Source organism: Dipteris shenzhenensis, chromosome 31 (genome assembly GCF_047967505.1).
Source record: "Dipteris shenzhenensis isolate YYH24624 ecotype China chromosome 31, Dip_SZ_1.0, whole genome shotgun sequence".
NCBI lineage: Eukaryota > Viridiplantae > Streptophyta > Polypodiopsida > Gleicheniales > Dipteridaceae > Dipteris > Dipteris shenzhenensis.
In genome coordinates, this window is record NC_141626.1 from 6,109,026 (window position 1) to 6,124,396 (window position 15,371).

Genomic DNA, 15,371 nt, shown 5'->3' on the forward strand with positions numbered 1-15,371 from the left:
AAACGGTCAGAAGAAAACCTATTCTAAACCATGCACATACTTTTTTTTTTCACACTCAGTGTCGATAACAAGGGGGGGACCTATGAGCTTGTTTCACAATAGAGGAATGGTTTGCAAATAACCTATACCTGTAAAGGCTAATTAACTAGCAACTGGTTTTTCTACTGGATCTTACTCTAAAGCAAGGACCTAAGGAGCAACCAAGATTTTTGCTAGTGTGAATCGAGACGCACTACCACTGGCTGTCTTGCCACTGCTCCTCAACCACACAAAGACTCGATATATATTGATGTTAGAAGGGTGAGTATAGGAAACTTCTTTTAAACTAGAAGAAGAGCTCAATATATTGATGTGTTATAACACGTATTGGGGGAGACATCTTTACATCTTCATCTTCATCTTGTTAGTGGCTGCTTCTTCTTCTTGTTTGCAACAACACCATGAAGCTCCTCATGCTCTTGCAGTTGGCCATGTCTCCCTTTGCAACCACCCTCTTCCAAATGACCCTCTTCCACCACCCTCTTCCAAACGACCGGACTCGCCACCGGCAACCAAGACTCGTTGTCTCAACAGAGTATTGGATAGCTTACAGTTTTCAGAAATCTTAAATGGCTTGTTTTATAGGGTAGGCCATGGAACAACAATCCTTAACATAAATGATACGTTTGATGGCCAGCTGTCTAGTTTTTTTATCTTTGAAACATGATAGTTCACCTGATGGGGTTGATTAGCGGATCTCACACGTTGAGAACTTGGGCAAGTCACCTTTTGGGTCTTGCATATCCTCCGGTCTTGCTTGGAAACTATTATATTGGTTTGTGACAGCTTTCTGATGTGACTTGTTTTCAATTTGTGGAGCTCGATATCCTTTGGCCTCTATGTGTTTGAAAGAGAAATATCGGAGTCAAGAGGCCAATTTATTGGAGTTACCCCTATACCATATCTACGATGTTCTTGACAGGGTTCTAAATGGAGTGATGTTTTGCAAACAGTACCTGCTCATTGATTACATGCTACTCCAACATTCGGATTTTTGCCTTTCTTGCTTTCTTTGCTGTGCATTGGAAACGGAGTGTTGTTTTGCACGTTATTGGCTCATGGATACCATCTTTCTCCCAGATAGATTTGCAAATTTGTTTGCGGAGTTGAAGCAATACATGCGACATCCTGGTTTCAGTTTTCCGGGTGATCCTTGCCCTTGTTGGTGATTCCCACTTGATATTTGCACTGCGTTTAAGAATTAGAGAGTGAAGGTGCAGACAGCAGCAGAGCATCACGGGTACAGTACTGAGGACATCGTTCAACTGCTTGTAGCAGGGATGTCACTTATGTCGGCGCTGGCAGCTGCGGTGAGGCCGCTGCTCTGAGCGAGGCTATTAATCACGGTGGCGAGTAAGTCTTGCAGAACGTTCGAGTCCACGTAAAGTTGGGTTTCACACAAAGGTCTGATCTATGCTAAGCAGGCTGGCGTCGATCCCACTCTCTTTTTGAAGGCAGTCTCAGGTGGAGCGGCAGGATCCAGGATTATGGAACTGTTTGGCCCGAAACTTATAGATGGTGATTTTACACCCGGAGGCTTCGCCAAGAATATGGAACTGCTCTCAAAGAGGGTCAGGCAATGCGGTCGTCGGTACACAACAGGCCAAAGCAGAACAGGGGGAAGCACATGTTCTCTTCTTGATAAACCAAGAGGCTCCTGTCGTTTTGAAATCCTTCAACCGTGACCCTATGAGGATAGGCTTTGGGCCTGATCTTCCCATGTAACGCTTCTGGGCTGGACCAACCGTTGGTTCTCTCGATGGCTATTGCCATGCATGCGCTTGGGAAGCTCAAGGGGAAGACTCGTGGCATCCGCAACCAGTCGCCAGCAATTTCTTTCACGTAAAGCCAGTCAACTTCATGCTAGGAAACGCCTTTGACAGGAAAGAGGCAGTTATTCACGAACTTGTCCAAAAACTTGTCAGCATTTTACGAAACACGTATTATATAACCAACTACAGAGACCTAGAAGTAAGAAACACCTTTGTAGGTGTTGCGCATCGAGTATGCATGCTCGTCACTTGAGTCCTCCTTGCGCTCAGGGAGCACACGGGCTGCGGAGGCCATTGCTCTACGATGTTCCTACCTCATATAATGAGGCTGAGTCATTCCGTACTTCTCGTGTAATTTCCATTGTAATCGGCTAGCTACAAACAACAGTGGAGGACATCCTCAGCTGCATTTGTCTTCAATTTCGTATAGTGGGCATCCTCTTCCAATATAGGATCAAGATTTGTATCCATTTTGGATGTTGCAATCTCTTGCTTGCCTGAGAACTCTGCAGTTTCAGGTAGGTTCCCATCAAACAATTTGCCTCTGTTGCCTACTAATGGGCGATCCCCCCCAGAGGATGCCTTCAAGGAAGCTACATTGGTTGATAACAGCATATCTGGAGGAGACGGAGAGTCCCGTTCCTTGTGATTCAACCACAAGATCCGGAGCTTCAGGAATAGAGACAGGGCTAACATCATACGCCAGCCTGAGAAGATCCATCGCATTTGCTCCATCAGAAGACAAGCTCTCCAATCCTTCGACCTGAAAGCCTTCTTCGCTGAATGTTTCACAACCAGATGCCTTCTCATGATCAGCTAGCTAGGATTCTAATTTCTGCCAAGACCAGTTTCACAAGACATTGATACAGCTCTGAGTTTTTTGAAGAACGATCAGTTTTTTGAAGAAAGATCAGTATTTATATAAATTATGTATCTGCACTTTGCCTCTTTCCAACTGTTCATCAACCTACTCATAGCCTCGCTGCTTTTTAAGAAATCTCATTTCACTACAGGACTTGCACATACTTTGGAAATGTTGTACCCATAATACACGAGTAAAAGAGTGCTCCTGAAAGCACATGTTAAATCATTTAGGCATCACACCTCAGAATCTAGTACTGGACGTGATGCTTTCTCCATACTTTGTCAATATCTAACACATGAAACCATGTGCTCCTAGGAGTACATCAACAAAAGTAACATACAGAGATGTACCGTATACAAGATCCATTTCTGCCTGCCAAACTAACCATACACTTAGACTGGTGTGGTTAAGGACCTCGCCCCATCAAGGACCCAGATTAAGCACCATTCCATAATGGCTTTAGGCACAGGTAGTTTCAACAAACACTACAGTCTTGCACAAAATCCTTGTAAGCCCACCACCAAGTTTACCTGTATTTAAATTCAAGCCTCTTATGTGCAAACACAAGCAAGATTGTGACTCTGTCAGAATAAATCATGTTGTAGTTCATGTTTGGGACAGTCCTCTTTCGAATTTCACACTGCCAGCACTGCCTGAGCTCTAATAGGAAATTTTCACTGCGCATTCATAAACGCTTGCACAAGGCTTTGTGCAGCAGATACCTGAAATTAAAATTTGGAAAACAGTGGTTCAGTGGGCAAATTATGGAATTATAGTAGTAAAATCTATAGAAATAAGTTGCACCTGCTCTCCAGTGCCTTCAAACGTGATTAGCCGATCTGTGGCACCATCTTTTTGACTGAAAACCTGTACAGAAGAAAGGTACCCAACCCTGATTTGGATTAGCACAACCCCAATTTGTTATAAACCACCTCATATTTTTCTGATTTTCAACACTTTGACACATACGGAATGACCGTGACGTTATTAAAAGAGCCAACTTGCTTTCTTAGAGGTCCTTGTTCTCAACAAACTCACCTTCACGGCACAGCCAGAAATGGCCCGAATTTGTGTTATATTGGCACCTCCCCTTCCAATAATACCCCCAATCAGACTGCTTGGAACACTTATTTCTGCAGTGACCTTGGGCATTGCTGAGATTGTTTCAGCACCAGACGGTTGAGAATCCAGGCCCCCATACGCAACAGAATCTGTACCATTCCCATTCGTGTGATGCTGAACATGGAGACCTGAATAGGCAGCTTGAGCATATAGAATTTGTTGCTGAAGATAACTGGGCTTCAAGGTTACAGGTTCACGAGAAGGATTCTCCCTGCAGCACAGAATTACAGAGTTCTCAAGCTTTGAGAATTTTTAAAAGCCTGGAATTTGGAATGTGTGCCTTCCTATTCAGGATCTCAGGGACATCCCAGAGAATTCAGGTTGGAAGGACAAACATCAACAAAGCCGAAACCATGAAATTCTACGACCTTGATACAAGAAACGTACCTTAGTTTCAAGCCAATCATTTCTAAGGCCTTTTGGACTCGGAAGAGCTCACCAGAGACCTGCAAAGGAAGACAACCTATTATTGAGCTTTTATGCATGAAATCTACATTACACCTAAAGTGGAACATAGAGGACACGCCCACCCCCCAAAACACACACAAAGCAATCTCTCTCTCTCCTGTACCCATCCAGGTTAACTTGCAAGAAAGGGGTCCTTTTTCCTCCTAGTGTCACGCCCCCTTTTCCTTTCTCTCCTGCTTGGCCTCTTTCGAAGCATTACATGCTCCTTAAAATTTAATTTCTGTTCCCTCCAAAATGCATATTAAGAAAAGAGATGCTTGACTACCGAAAAGAGACATTTGAGGACTTGGAAGATGATTCCAAATCAGCAGCTATAGCAGAGCTAATTGCCATAACTATTGATTAAACTGTGTTGGGCTTTGAAAAGGAGTATCCATTCATCTCTATCACATAAATTCTTAGATTCAAATAGGGACAAGTTCACTTTCAACTTCTCACAACATTCCTTACAAGATTTTGGAATTACCTTCAGTTTTTATCAGCCACCATTCCCAAACTGATAGACCAAGCAAATTTGCAAACTTCTAGACTTGCTGCAATCTAATGTGCACGATCAACAATCAATGTGGGAAAGGGAGAAATATCGTCCTATCATAAAAATTTACTTACAATTATACCATCCACTCTTTCTCTAGAAAATACCCATGCTCCACTGCTACCAAAGAAAAGCAACTCATAATTGGTTTGCAAGAAAGTAAGAACAGCGATCCGAAAGGCTCAAGAACACACAGGACAAGGCAATAAACAGGCAAGACCAAATTCCATACATTTACAAGTTGAAGCCCCTGTTTTAAAAATCATTCCAAAGAAGAGTCTTCACAAGCTTACTGAAAGGCAAGAAAGGTGAAGTCGCAAAGACAAAATTTTGAATGTCTAACCAAAGAAGCAAAAGATGATGGAAAGAAGACACTTCGATCAATTTGGATAAATACGAAAGCACTTTCAGTAGTGATAAGTTGATTAAGAAATTATGAGGATGGTACACCTCTCATCATTGTGTTTAGCCACATCATCAGCCTTATTTGTTCGCAAAATTGTTCCAGATTCAGAGACTAGTAGCACCAGTTATACCAATCGGCAGAGGTGTGGTAATAGTTTTATAGACATTCCAGTTTATTTTAATTTACCTTTTTTAGGACGGGAGGGGGCTGAGGGATGGGGGCTGGCGGCTAGCTCAGGGCTGGCTGAGGCTGGAAGGAGAGGCTGAGGGATGACGCTGAGAAGGAGAGGATGAGGGTAATCGGAGAGAAGGAGAAGATAAGGGGAAGGTAATGGCTGGGTGAGAGCAAGCTTCAAAGCTAGAGAGTTGGAGAGCTGATGGTGAAGAATAATGTGTGGCAACCATCAGGCCTGAGACAGGAAAATATTTCTTTTTAAATATCTTACATGCATGCCTCTAATGGGTTAAAGGCATTTCAGAATGCCTCAAATGCCTCTGACCTCAGGTCCATGTTTTCCTGGCACGTGTTTTTCCTTTCTCTGCTGCTGGGGGATGATGGGGTTGGGGAATCATATGGCGTGTAGTTTGAGGAGAATATCTTGAAATGTGAGTGAGAGCCACACTACAATGATCCACGAAAGGGAGGGTCAGAAAAATTGGGTATAAGGGGAGAGGGGGGGGGGGCAGGGGCGATAACACCTTTAAAAAGCATTAAAATTACACAGAAGCTGGACAAAGCTGTTAAATTTAGGTAGAGGCAGAAATCTAGCAAACATATCAAGTCCTCAAAGCTAATCGTGAGTTAAATTGCAGAAACCACTTGACAAACACCCAAAAAAAAAAATGACACTTCAGCCTGTCACATAACCTGCAACAGTAAATGGGATAAATCCCAAGCATCATATTAGAAAGCAAAATTGAATATAACTAATTTTGAATGAACATGTTACATTAGGGTGATTAGTATGGCGGATACCATGTTTACTTCAACAAAAGCAACAAGCAAAGGATCCTAGGATAGGTACCCCAAGATGGAAAAAATCCCCCTATTAATTAATTAGGTCACTAAGCTATAGAGTAATATTATACACCCCTTTCCTTATAATAGTATTATAGATTCTCCCTCATCCCCGCCCCCCCCCTTTGGGATGTCCTTTCCTCTTTAATGCCCTTCATAACTGGTCCCCCCGTCCCCAATCTCACATGTCCCTCCCCTCCCCCCTTTATTTCCTTCAAGCTCTCCCCCTCCCCCCACGTGAGACTAATTATTGCCCCTCCCCCTCCTCTCTTTATTAATTCAAGCCCTCCCCCGTTTATCCCTAAATATTTTGCCATCATATACCACTCCCCCCTCCCCCCATACTAGGCTCATGCGTGGGAAAAAGAAGGTTTTGGGTTCGAATCTTTTCTTGAATGTTTGGGGAAGCCCTCCTTAGACATAGTCTATCCATAAATTAAATTAAGTCATGGAAAAACATAGGTTAATTAATGCATAAATAAATTAAGCCATAGAGAAACATAGGTTAATTAAAGCATAAATAAATTAAGCCATAGATAAGCTTAGGTTAATTAGGCCTCCATGCGCACCAAAACTATTAATTAATGGGTTGGAATAGGAGATAGCTGCAAGAACCATGCAAGATGCATCCACACGCCTACTAACGCAATCATCACACACCTGGAAAACAAACACACACATGCCTAGAAGGTGCGGAAAAAAACACATACCACAAATTAAAGCGTGAAATATGCCTAGTCTTGATTTATAACATAGACTTATCATCTTCTTTGCCCCTTTCATTGCAGCATATTCCCGTTTTTCTCTCTCTAATCCTTTGATTGATTTTGTTTCTCCTTCCATGCTATTGTGTGTGTGTGTGTGCATGTGTGCGTGTGTGAACACACACACCCACCCACACACACATATATATAGAGAAGAGAGATAGCTTCATGAGACTAGAATATATTCAATGCTACAAATTATATGTACATATATATGTATATATATGTATATATATATATATATATATATATATACCTTTGTAAGACTAGAATATATTCAATCATACAAATTCAGATTTTTGTTGTTTTAAAGTCCAAGTTTCTAAAATGAAAAAATAAAAGAGAAAACGAAAAAGAAGAGAAATGACCTAACAAATTTTTTTAAGAACAAAAGGTAGGCATATCTAGCAAGCAAAACAATGCTTATGTCATCATCAATGCCCAAGCATAAGCTTATATGGATTTCTAAAAGACCCGCAGTGTCCCTTCGCAAACCCAATGCTTACTAAAATACGTCAATTAAACAAAAGGGAAGGATAACAAGAAACAAAGAAAGGTGAGTAAGCAAAAATAAACAAGCAAATCAAGAAACAAATAAGAGCAAAAAAAAGAATAAATCTCTCTCTCTCTCTCTCTCTCTCTCTCTCTCTTCCCCCTCCTCGGTAGACCCTTCTCAAAGCTCGATCACGGAGTTTTTCCAACCAGAGGAGGTGGACCCCCCTACTATGAGGCCCCGACATGATCGGGATCCAAAGCTCTGACAGAGGATTGACGCACAAATCACACTTCTCTGTTCAGAGTCGGAGCTCGACCAACAGGGGTCACTGTAGCCCTTGTTAGGCGCAGAGCTATGACCAAGAGACGACACAGGACTACGCTCGTGAGCAACCGACAGCACTCTATCGCGGACTTCATGCTCCCACCGTCTCATCCACCTAGATGAACTGATTATGATGAGGAGGAGGAGGAGGAGGATGATGATGATACTGATGTGTAGTTAAGCACTCTGACATGACCATGTAGTACTTAGCACTAGCTTTTTGCATTCTCCTAGCTCCACCCTCACAGTTTGTTTGTATCAAGATTCTCAGAGTCTCATAGACCCATCAGTCTTCCGAAGACTCTAATAAACTTTCTTTCTTTCTTTCTTTCTCTCATATATGAATAAGAAAATATGACAAAATGAAAGAATTATTTAAAACATAAGAAACTAAAGGAACCACTTACATCTATGTACCGCTTCCTACACTGATGCAATATTAAATCCTTACTTAAAAAGCACAGGCATGCTCAATTTAACTCTTTTTTTAAAACTTTAAAAAAAGGGAGTTTCAGCTCCCCGCTTTTTGTTTTCAGCTTATGTTCAATCATTCTAAACATGCCTAAGGCCGATACACCGTAGATAAAAGACTTCATATCTAAGATTGTAGGTACATTTTTCATTATTCTTGTTGGATTATACCCTTTGTGCATTAGCAAAGTGATCAAATTACCACATTGAGGAATAAAATATTTCTTAATTGTACAGAGCCAGAAAAACCTATGGAATCGGGAAGAAATGACTCCATATGGAAAATCTATGGAACTAGGAAGAAATGACTCCATATTTTGCCAAATTAGAAATGTTCGAGTCAATGTGAGGCATTTTTATAATGTGCAAACCACTATATTCAAGTTATTGGTGTTTATCATATATATCAACCTCTGATACCACGGCCAATTGAGAGAGGCTCTGATATAAGAAAACACAAGAGTCTCCTCTTAAAGTGTAGTTAAGTTCACAAAAGTCACGAGGATAAATTCCTTCTCCAAAAGCACAAGCACCTTTGTACATAAAATCTTGAAAGTCATGATCATCGTCTATAAAATGCCTAACTTGGCTAAGCTTATATAAAACGATAGGGCAAGTATTGATAGAGATAAGACATTGCAAAATTATAATTTTCTATAGAACAAGCCAAAGAACAAAGGAAGAAGTGAGTTTGTAGGCAACTTTAGACAAATTATGAGTAAATGAGGGAAATAAAAAGAAAATGTTAAAAATCCCACAAAAAAATTAAAAATAAAAAAACAAAGTTAAAAATATAAATATAAATAACTTAGTAAGCAAAGCGAGGTCATTAGACTCAAGCATAAGCTGCCATCTAGGTTTCAAAAGATTCTCGAAACTTTTGGGTAAATCTAGTGCTTACTAAACTTTGAAATCCCAACCAAACAACAAAACCTTTGATATCAAAAAGAAGAAACAAAACAGAAAAGAAAGAATAAGAAAAGCAAAGAGAGAGAGACAGAAAGAGAGAGAGTTTGTTTCTCTCTCTCATCCTGCCTCCCAATTTTTGTTTCCAAAAGAGATTTCGTAGTCAATTCTAGCCCTACTTGATAGTTGCCCAAAAGAATTCACGTTCACTCTAGCTATACTAGATAGTTTCCTACCTTAGAGCTAATTGGAGATATCATTTTCCAGGTTTATCCACAATTATTCCGTCTCTTAGAAGCTTTAAAAAATATTTTAGTTTTGATAAACGTATTAAAAAAACATGGAGGGAGAAGAGGCCTTGTTTCCTAATTTCAGGCTTGTTATTGGTCCATCACGCTGAATTGTAGGCCAATAAGGCACATCTATACTCCCATAAGACAAAAAGATCATAAGCCACATTAAAGTCTTGTAGGCCACTAAATCCCCAACCCTGTCAAAGCACTCACACTTTATCATTCCCTGCTTCTAGCATGGTCAATTTCGGACCTCACTAGGAGGAGTGAACGTCTCCATCTGGTATTGTCCATTGTAATCCCCCTCAACTAGCACAAGGGAGATATCATAGGATTCAAATCTTTTTTAAGACTAATCCCTCATAGATAGAATAGCATCCTCGATTTATATAACCTTGTTGTTAATATATTTTTTTTACATTATTGTTTATGCATGATAACACGATTTACACAGACAAGAAATGTCTGAGCATGTCACACAAAATGATTGGTAAGATGTTAATGATTATAGTGGCAACGAAGACAATGACAATGACGACAATGCATTAGGTGTAGTTGCATTCGAGAAATGAGTACAGCTATGCCTAGAAACCATCTAATTCAGCATACCATTTGTAGCAATCAACTCTACAGCATTGAGTCAAGTGGACCCATCTTGGTTGGACTGAATCCATAATATGAAGTCTGACCTTCAGTACACAAGTTAGACGGTGGTTCTCTTTGTAAAAGGTTGACAAGCCCGAGTGGAAAGGCAAAGTAAAGAGAGAGAGAGAGAGAGAGAGAGAGAGAGAGAGAGAGAGTGTGTGTGTGTGTGTGTGTGTGTGTGTGTCAGTGTCAGTGTCAGTGTCAGTGTCAGCGTCAGTGTCTGTGTTTGTGATTCGTTATGCATTTATTATATCTTTACCCCCTTGTGCCATAGCAGCTGAGCAAGGGAAGGGTGAGAAGTTGAGAGGATGGGAGGGGAGCAATAGGTGACGACAACTCAAACAACTCCTCCCTCTTACATTTAAACTGTCCCCTCTCCTTGGCTTCTCCTCCTCCTCCCCTCTCCTACTTTCTCCCACTGTTCACCTCCTCCCTACTCCTCTCTTAACTTTCCCTCCCCCCCCCCCTCCTTCCTCTCCTTCTTTGAGATGTATCCAAGCTAAATGAAACAAAGGAATACGGGTGGGTAGCTGCCCACAAACTCTGTTTATTCCCTACAAGTGGGCTTCATCACCCACCCAACTGACTGGGATATTGCTGCTAGACTTCTTCATGTTTCCTTCCCAGGGCACTTCTTCTCCATCTGTCACTACATTAGGATTAGGACACTGTTTAGCTACAAGATCTACAACTTGACAAAGATGCAGCTAGGCACCAAATTCAGAGAATCCTCAGCTGCAATAACACTGGAACATTAGTGATTCTGAGCAGCAACTTTGAAGTAATGAAAAGGCAGCAAAATGATGCCAACATGGAGGGAATAGAAGAGAAAAGGGTGACATGGGGCAGCAAGCAGGAGGGAGGAAAGTGCAAAACAAGGCCAAAAAGGGGAGAAAAACTTGTACACAACTGCTAAAGGAGAGGAGGAATGCAGATCAGCACCCAAAATTCAGCCCCAACACATACCAAGTGCTTGAAGATGACCCGAAATGCAACTGGACAGGTCACCTTTCACCCAGGGCCTCCTGCAAGACACAAACGGCCATGTGAGAATCAAGGAAGAGGCTAGAGCTAAGATATTGGCACTGGGGGAGTAAGAGGTATTCAAGGAGGTGTGTAAGGAATGGGGACATCTTGGAGTTCGTACATAGGAGTTGTAAGGGATGGGAGATCTTGGGGTGGTTCGTACATAGGGATGGAGTTGGGGGGTAACATCGTTTCACACCCTAATTGTGAAATAAAAATTCTCTCTTCTAATTTTAAAACCCTTTCAGCTCTTTTTCACCTTAATTCATGTAGAGCCTTTCGTTAAATTCTTATTTTCCTTTTGTAAAAACAAACTAGAATCGAGTGTTTCAAACATAAAAGATTAACAATGGATGAGATGTACCATACATGGGATGGCTAGTCTTTTGCATCCACTACTCAAATCCCAAGAGCTATTCATGAATTCATCTCTATTGTCCAATAGAGATGTCTATGTAACTCATGCCTTCAGTGAGGAAGTCCCAAGTACAGATGTTGATAGAGAGAGAATTTTCCACCTACCAGAATTCCCTTGGTTCATCTCTCTCTCAAGCTACCTCACAGAGGAGAGAGGTGTTTGTGAAGCCCATTGAGTGGTGGCAGACACATTGTCACAGTCATGCTTTAACAGAAGCACATTTCCAAATATTTATTCAATTATCACTTCGAATTTAAAAATAGCCACGACTGAAAAATAACAAGCAAAAATAACTTTCATCCAAACACAAATTATAGCAGAAAATAAAAGAGATGAACGTGTAAAAAAATAATAGAACACAGAAACAGCAACACCATGTGGAATGTGAACGATGATCACCCCTGCTAGAGCTAGTCACCTAGTATATTTGTGTATTCTAATAATGCTGATTTTTTCATACAATAGTATTCCTGAATCCTAGATGGAATCAAAATGGACCCTAGAAGAGAAACTAACTATCTTTAAGAAATAACAGTTAAATTATGTGAAATAACCATATACACATGATCCAAAACTGTCTGGAATGGCCAAAAGATATGTATAACTCCAGTAAACACTAAATGATGCTAAAAACCAATGAAAAGAATGGGCTGGGAATTTAGAACTCAAGGTTCTACCACCAATCTTTCACGTAAACACTGAAACACACACTTTCCACATCCGTCTTATCAGTATCTCAATACCACAATCAAGAACTGATAGAAAAACACTGTAGAAGCATCAAATCACCATCCATCTCAAGCCAAAAAACTCCAACGGTGCCCAAACAGTAAAATCATCAAGTAGATAGTGCTAGAAAGTGTCAAAACGAAAAAAACGAACAAAAAAACCAGCCTCTGGATCAAAGTCTCAATTTTCAAATAGTGCTTCTGACAAATCACAAACAGGTGCCTTTGGTAAAATCACAATAGCAACCTGGTGATTCTGGCAAATTGCAATTTGCTTGGAACATGCAAACCCCCAAAAATCTGAAACAACTGATGCAGGAATTCCCAGACTGTAGAAATATGCTACAACAATCAGTGTTGGCTGAATCTAGAGCAAAAACTAGGAAAACTGTCATTTACATTTGCACAACAGAACAAAACTGCAAAAGAAACTGGCACAAAGTGAATCTGGCAAAAGACTTGGCTAGAACAAAGCACAATTTATGTAGGTCAAACAAATTGCTTGAAACAGGTGCCTAAAAGCACAGGCTGTGGATGCAGGGAAACTGGCAATGGAATTTGCAGCTGTAGCAGCAAATCAAAATTGTAATTCTCCAGGTGTGTCCTGGTACCTGAGAAGGCCATTACTCAAGCTAGACAACCCAGTATTGACCCAAACTGAAATAAGGGTTAGGCCTTGTCCAAAGACTTTTGCTTCCAGAGACTACGTGTAGCTCTCTCGGTTTAATCCTATGTAATCTCATTATGTCCTCATAAAACCCCATGATCACCTAGCACACCAAGGCTCACCCCCAAGGCCTAATCTAAAGGTACTAGGAACTCAGGGTGTATAATCCCTATGCAGGAATACAAAAACTCAATGCATGTGCCGAGCAATCCCAATGTCGTAAGGTTGCATGCTGACAGGTGTAGGGTGATCCGGTAAAGAACCATTAAGTCTAATTCCAGATCGTATCAAGCTCACCCCCCCAGATGATAATGCTGCTGGAGCAGGGTCACGTTTCAGTTGGTGATGCGGCATAGCTGTTGTGATGGGTTGATTGATTCCATGTTGAGTCAGGACAAGCATCAGGCTTGGACTACTGGGTATACAAGCGTAGACAGCTCGCTGTTATCGGCTTCACCTTTCGTTCAAAGTTGTCTTTCCTAAAACAATTGGCCAGATTCTAGGTGCATGGAGCTAAAATTGGAGATTTTTTTTCCTTTTCTAAGTCTAAAAGCAAGCAGGCCCAGATCGGAGCCTAATTTTGGCCCAATCCTTCTATTAAATAGCAGCCAGACAGTCTTCGACCACCCATCTCCATCTTCTCACATTCTTTTGCTCGTTTTCTTTTGAAACTCAATCAGGCCCCAAAAGTATTCCTCTGCTTTAAAGGGATGATTTTTTGTAGGATCCCAATCGCAAGTATTCCTTCAGTCAACTCTCATACAATAGAGAACAACTTGGAAACTAAACAACTCAGAAATTGTCGCAAAGTTCTGGTCACTCGATGACAGGCTTTCCACATCCCTTGCAATCCTTGTCCTCCTGTCAGCCTCAAGATCCTTGCCAATCACAACTCTTTCCCTCTGCTCTCTGCTCCTGTGATAGTCATTTCTATAGCTTCAATGGAACACTCTATGGCCCCTGGAACAAGGTGCCTTCTGCAACCCCGGTTGTTCCTTTTATTAGAGTATGGCATCTCATACTAAGCGGGGGCTTCTTTGTGGCTGTGCCCGCCCGAAGTAAGGTGTAGGAATAGGCCAGTTTAGGGCCTGATCAAGGCAAGCTGGCAGGGGCCAAAAGGCCCTGGGTAATGGCAGGGTAGGGGCCCCGTTTGGGCTCCTACCTGGTCGTGTTACGCTGTGTGGATAAAAATGAAAAAAATGTTTTTCACTTGTTGCATGTTGCTAGGTGAGTGCATAGCTATGTACATAGCTAGTTGGTAGTGGAAAAGGGCTGTGGACACCCTCATGACGGACTCCACACTGATGATATATTGTCTTGAGATGGAAGACACTTCTACAGGGACTTCTGGGAGATAATGAAGTGCAGTGTGGTTGCAGCAGGATAATCCAGAGCATGGTATCCAAAGTATGACGGGGTTTTGTTGTGGGATGGCATACTGTTATGCTCTAGCCGGGATAGCATGACCTCGGATAGATCGGTGGGCATTTTCTCTTAGATGACCAACTTTTGTAATAGTTAATGTGCGTAATTGAAATGGTCAAGAGAAGTAACTGCCAAGGTCCTAGGTGAGGGCGGAATGGCATTGACTAGATAGTTCTGAGTGCTAAGGCCTAGGTGCACCTAAATGTGCAATAATGCCAAGGGGCAAGTGGTTTTTAATGTGCCCCAAGAGAGGGGTAAAAAGGTGCACCAAGTGGAGAGGCTAAAATGATGACATTTGGCAAGGAGATCTATCTGGGGAAATGAGGGTCTCATGGATAAGTATGAAGAAAAATAACGAAGGAATATGTGTATCTGACGATTTTACGATCCATGAGAGTTTGGCTGGGTGGAATAACTGATAGCCATCGCCCGTGATTGATTTAACGTAAGGGAAAGAAGCCAAGAGCGAAAGTAGGTGACATTTGGTATCAGAGCATGGTTAGAGGATGAAGGGGGATTCGTGATTTACGACGAAACCGGTGAAGGGAAGGTGAACGATCAATTTTTGGTTGGTGTGTTGCTACGACGACTGGTGTAGGCGACGTGCTGATCACCGTGAGGCGTTGCGCGGTGGCCTGGGAGAAGCAAGTGATCTGCGCCAAGAGAAGGTCAGACGTGACGCAGCGTTGGTGGCTGTTAGCGTGGAAAAACAGTCGCAGGTGACGGGTCATGGAGCAGACGTCGACAAGAAGAATAATATCGCGACTGTTTTTTTGGACTTGAAATCGGGATAGTGAGCCTAACGTTTGGTGTCACGTAAGGCAGCGCAGAGGGGACGTGGATATTCGTAGGTGAAGGCGTAGGGTCGTATATCAACGGGTTGCGGGACCTTTAACCAGAGCATATTTTACCTCGTGCGAGGTTGACGAACAACAGCGTGCAGATTTAGGAGGTGAACGAGGATTAGCGCAGGGTGGTTGTTGG

General features: G+C 41.8%; 1 protein-coding gene across 1 annotated transcript in view; it reads right to left on the bottom strand.

Annotated features, from left to right (window-relative positions):
* Positions 1 to 2,692: 2,692 nt before the first annotated feature.
* LOC147880954 (uncharacterized) overlaps positions 2,693 to 15,371 on the bottom strand; it is a 32,057-nt gene continuing 19,378 nt past the window's right edge. Inside the window, exons 4-7 of the mRNA XM_087369922.1 lie at positions 4,186 to 4,244; positions 3,715 to 4,009; positions 3,481 to 3,543; positions 2,693 to 3,398 (exon numbers count right to left, since the gene is read on the bottom strand). Coding sequence (XP_087226048.1) covers positions 3,351 to 3,398; positions 3,481 to 3,543; positions 3,715 to 4,009; positions 4,186 to 4,244 — 465 coding nt within the window. The 3' untranslated portion in view covers positions 2,693 to 3,350. The remainder of the gene's footprint in view (positions 3,399 to 3,480; positions 3,544 to 3,714; positions 4,010 to 4,185; positions 4,245 to 15,371) is intronic.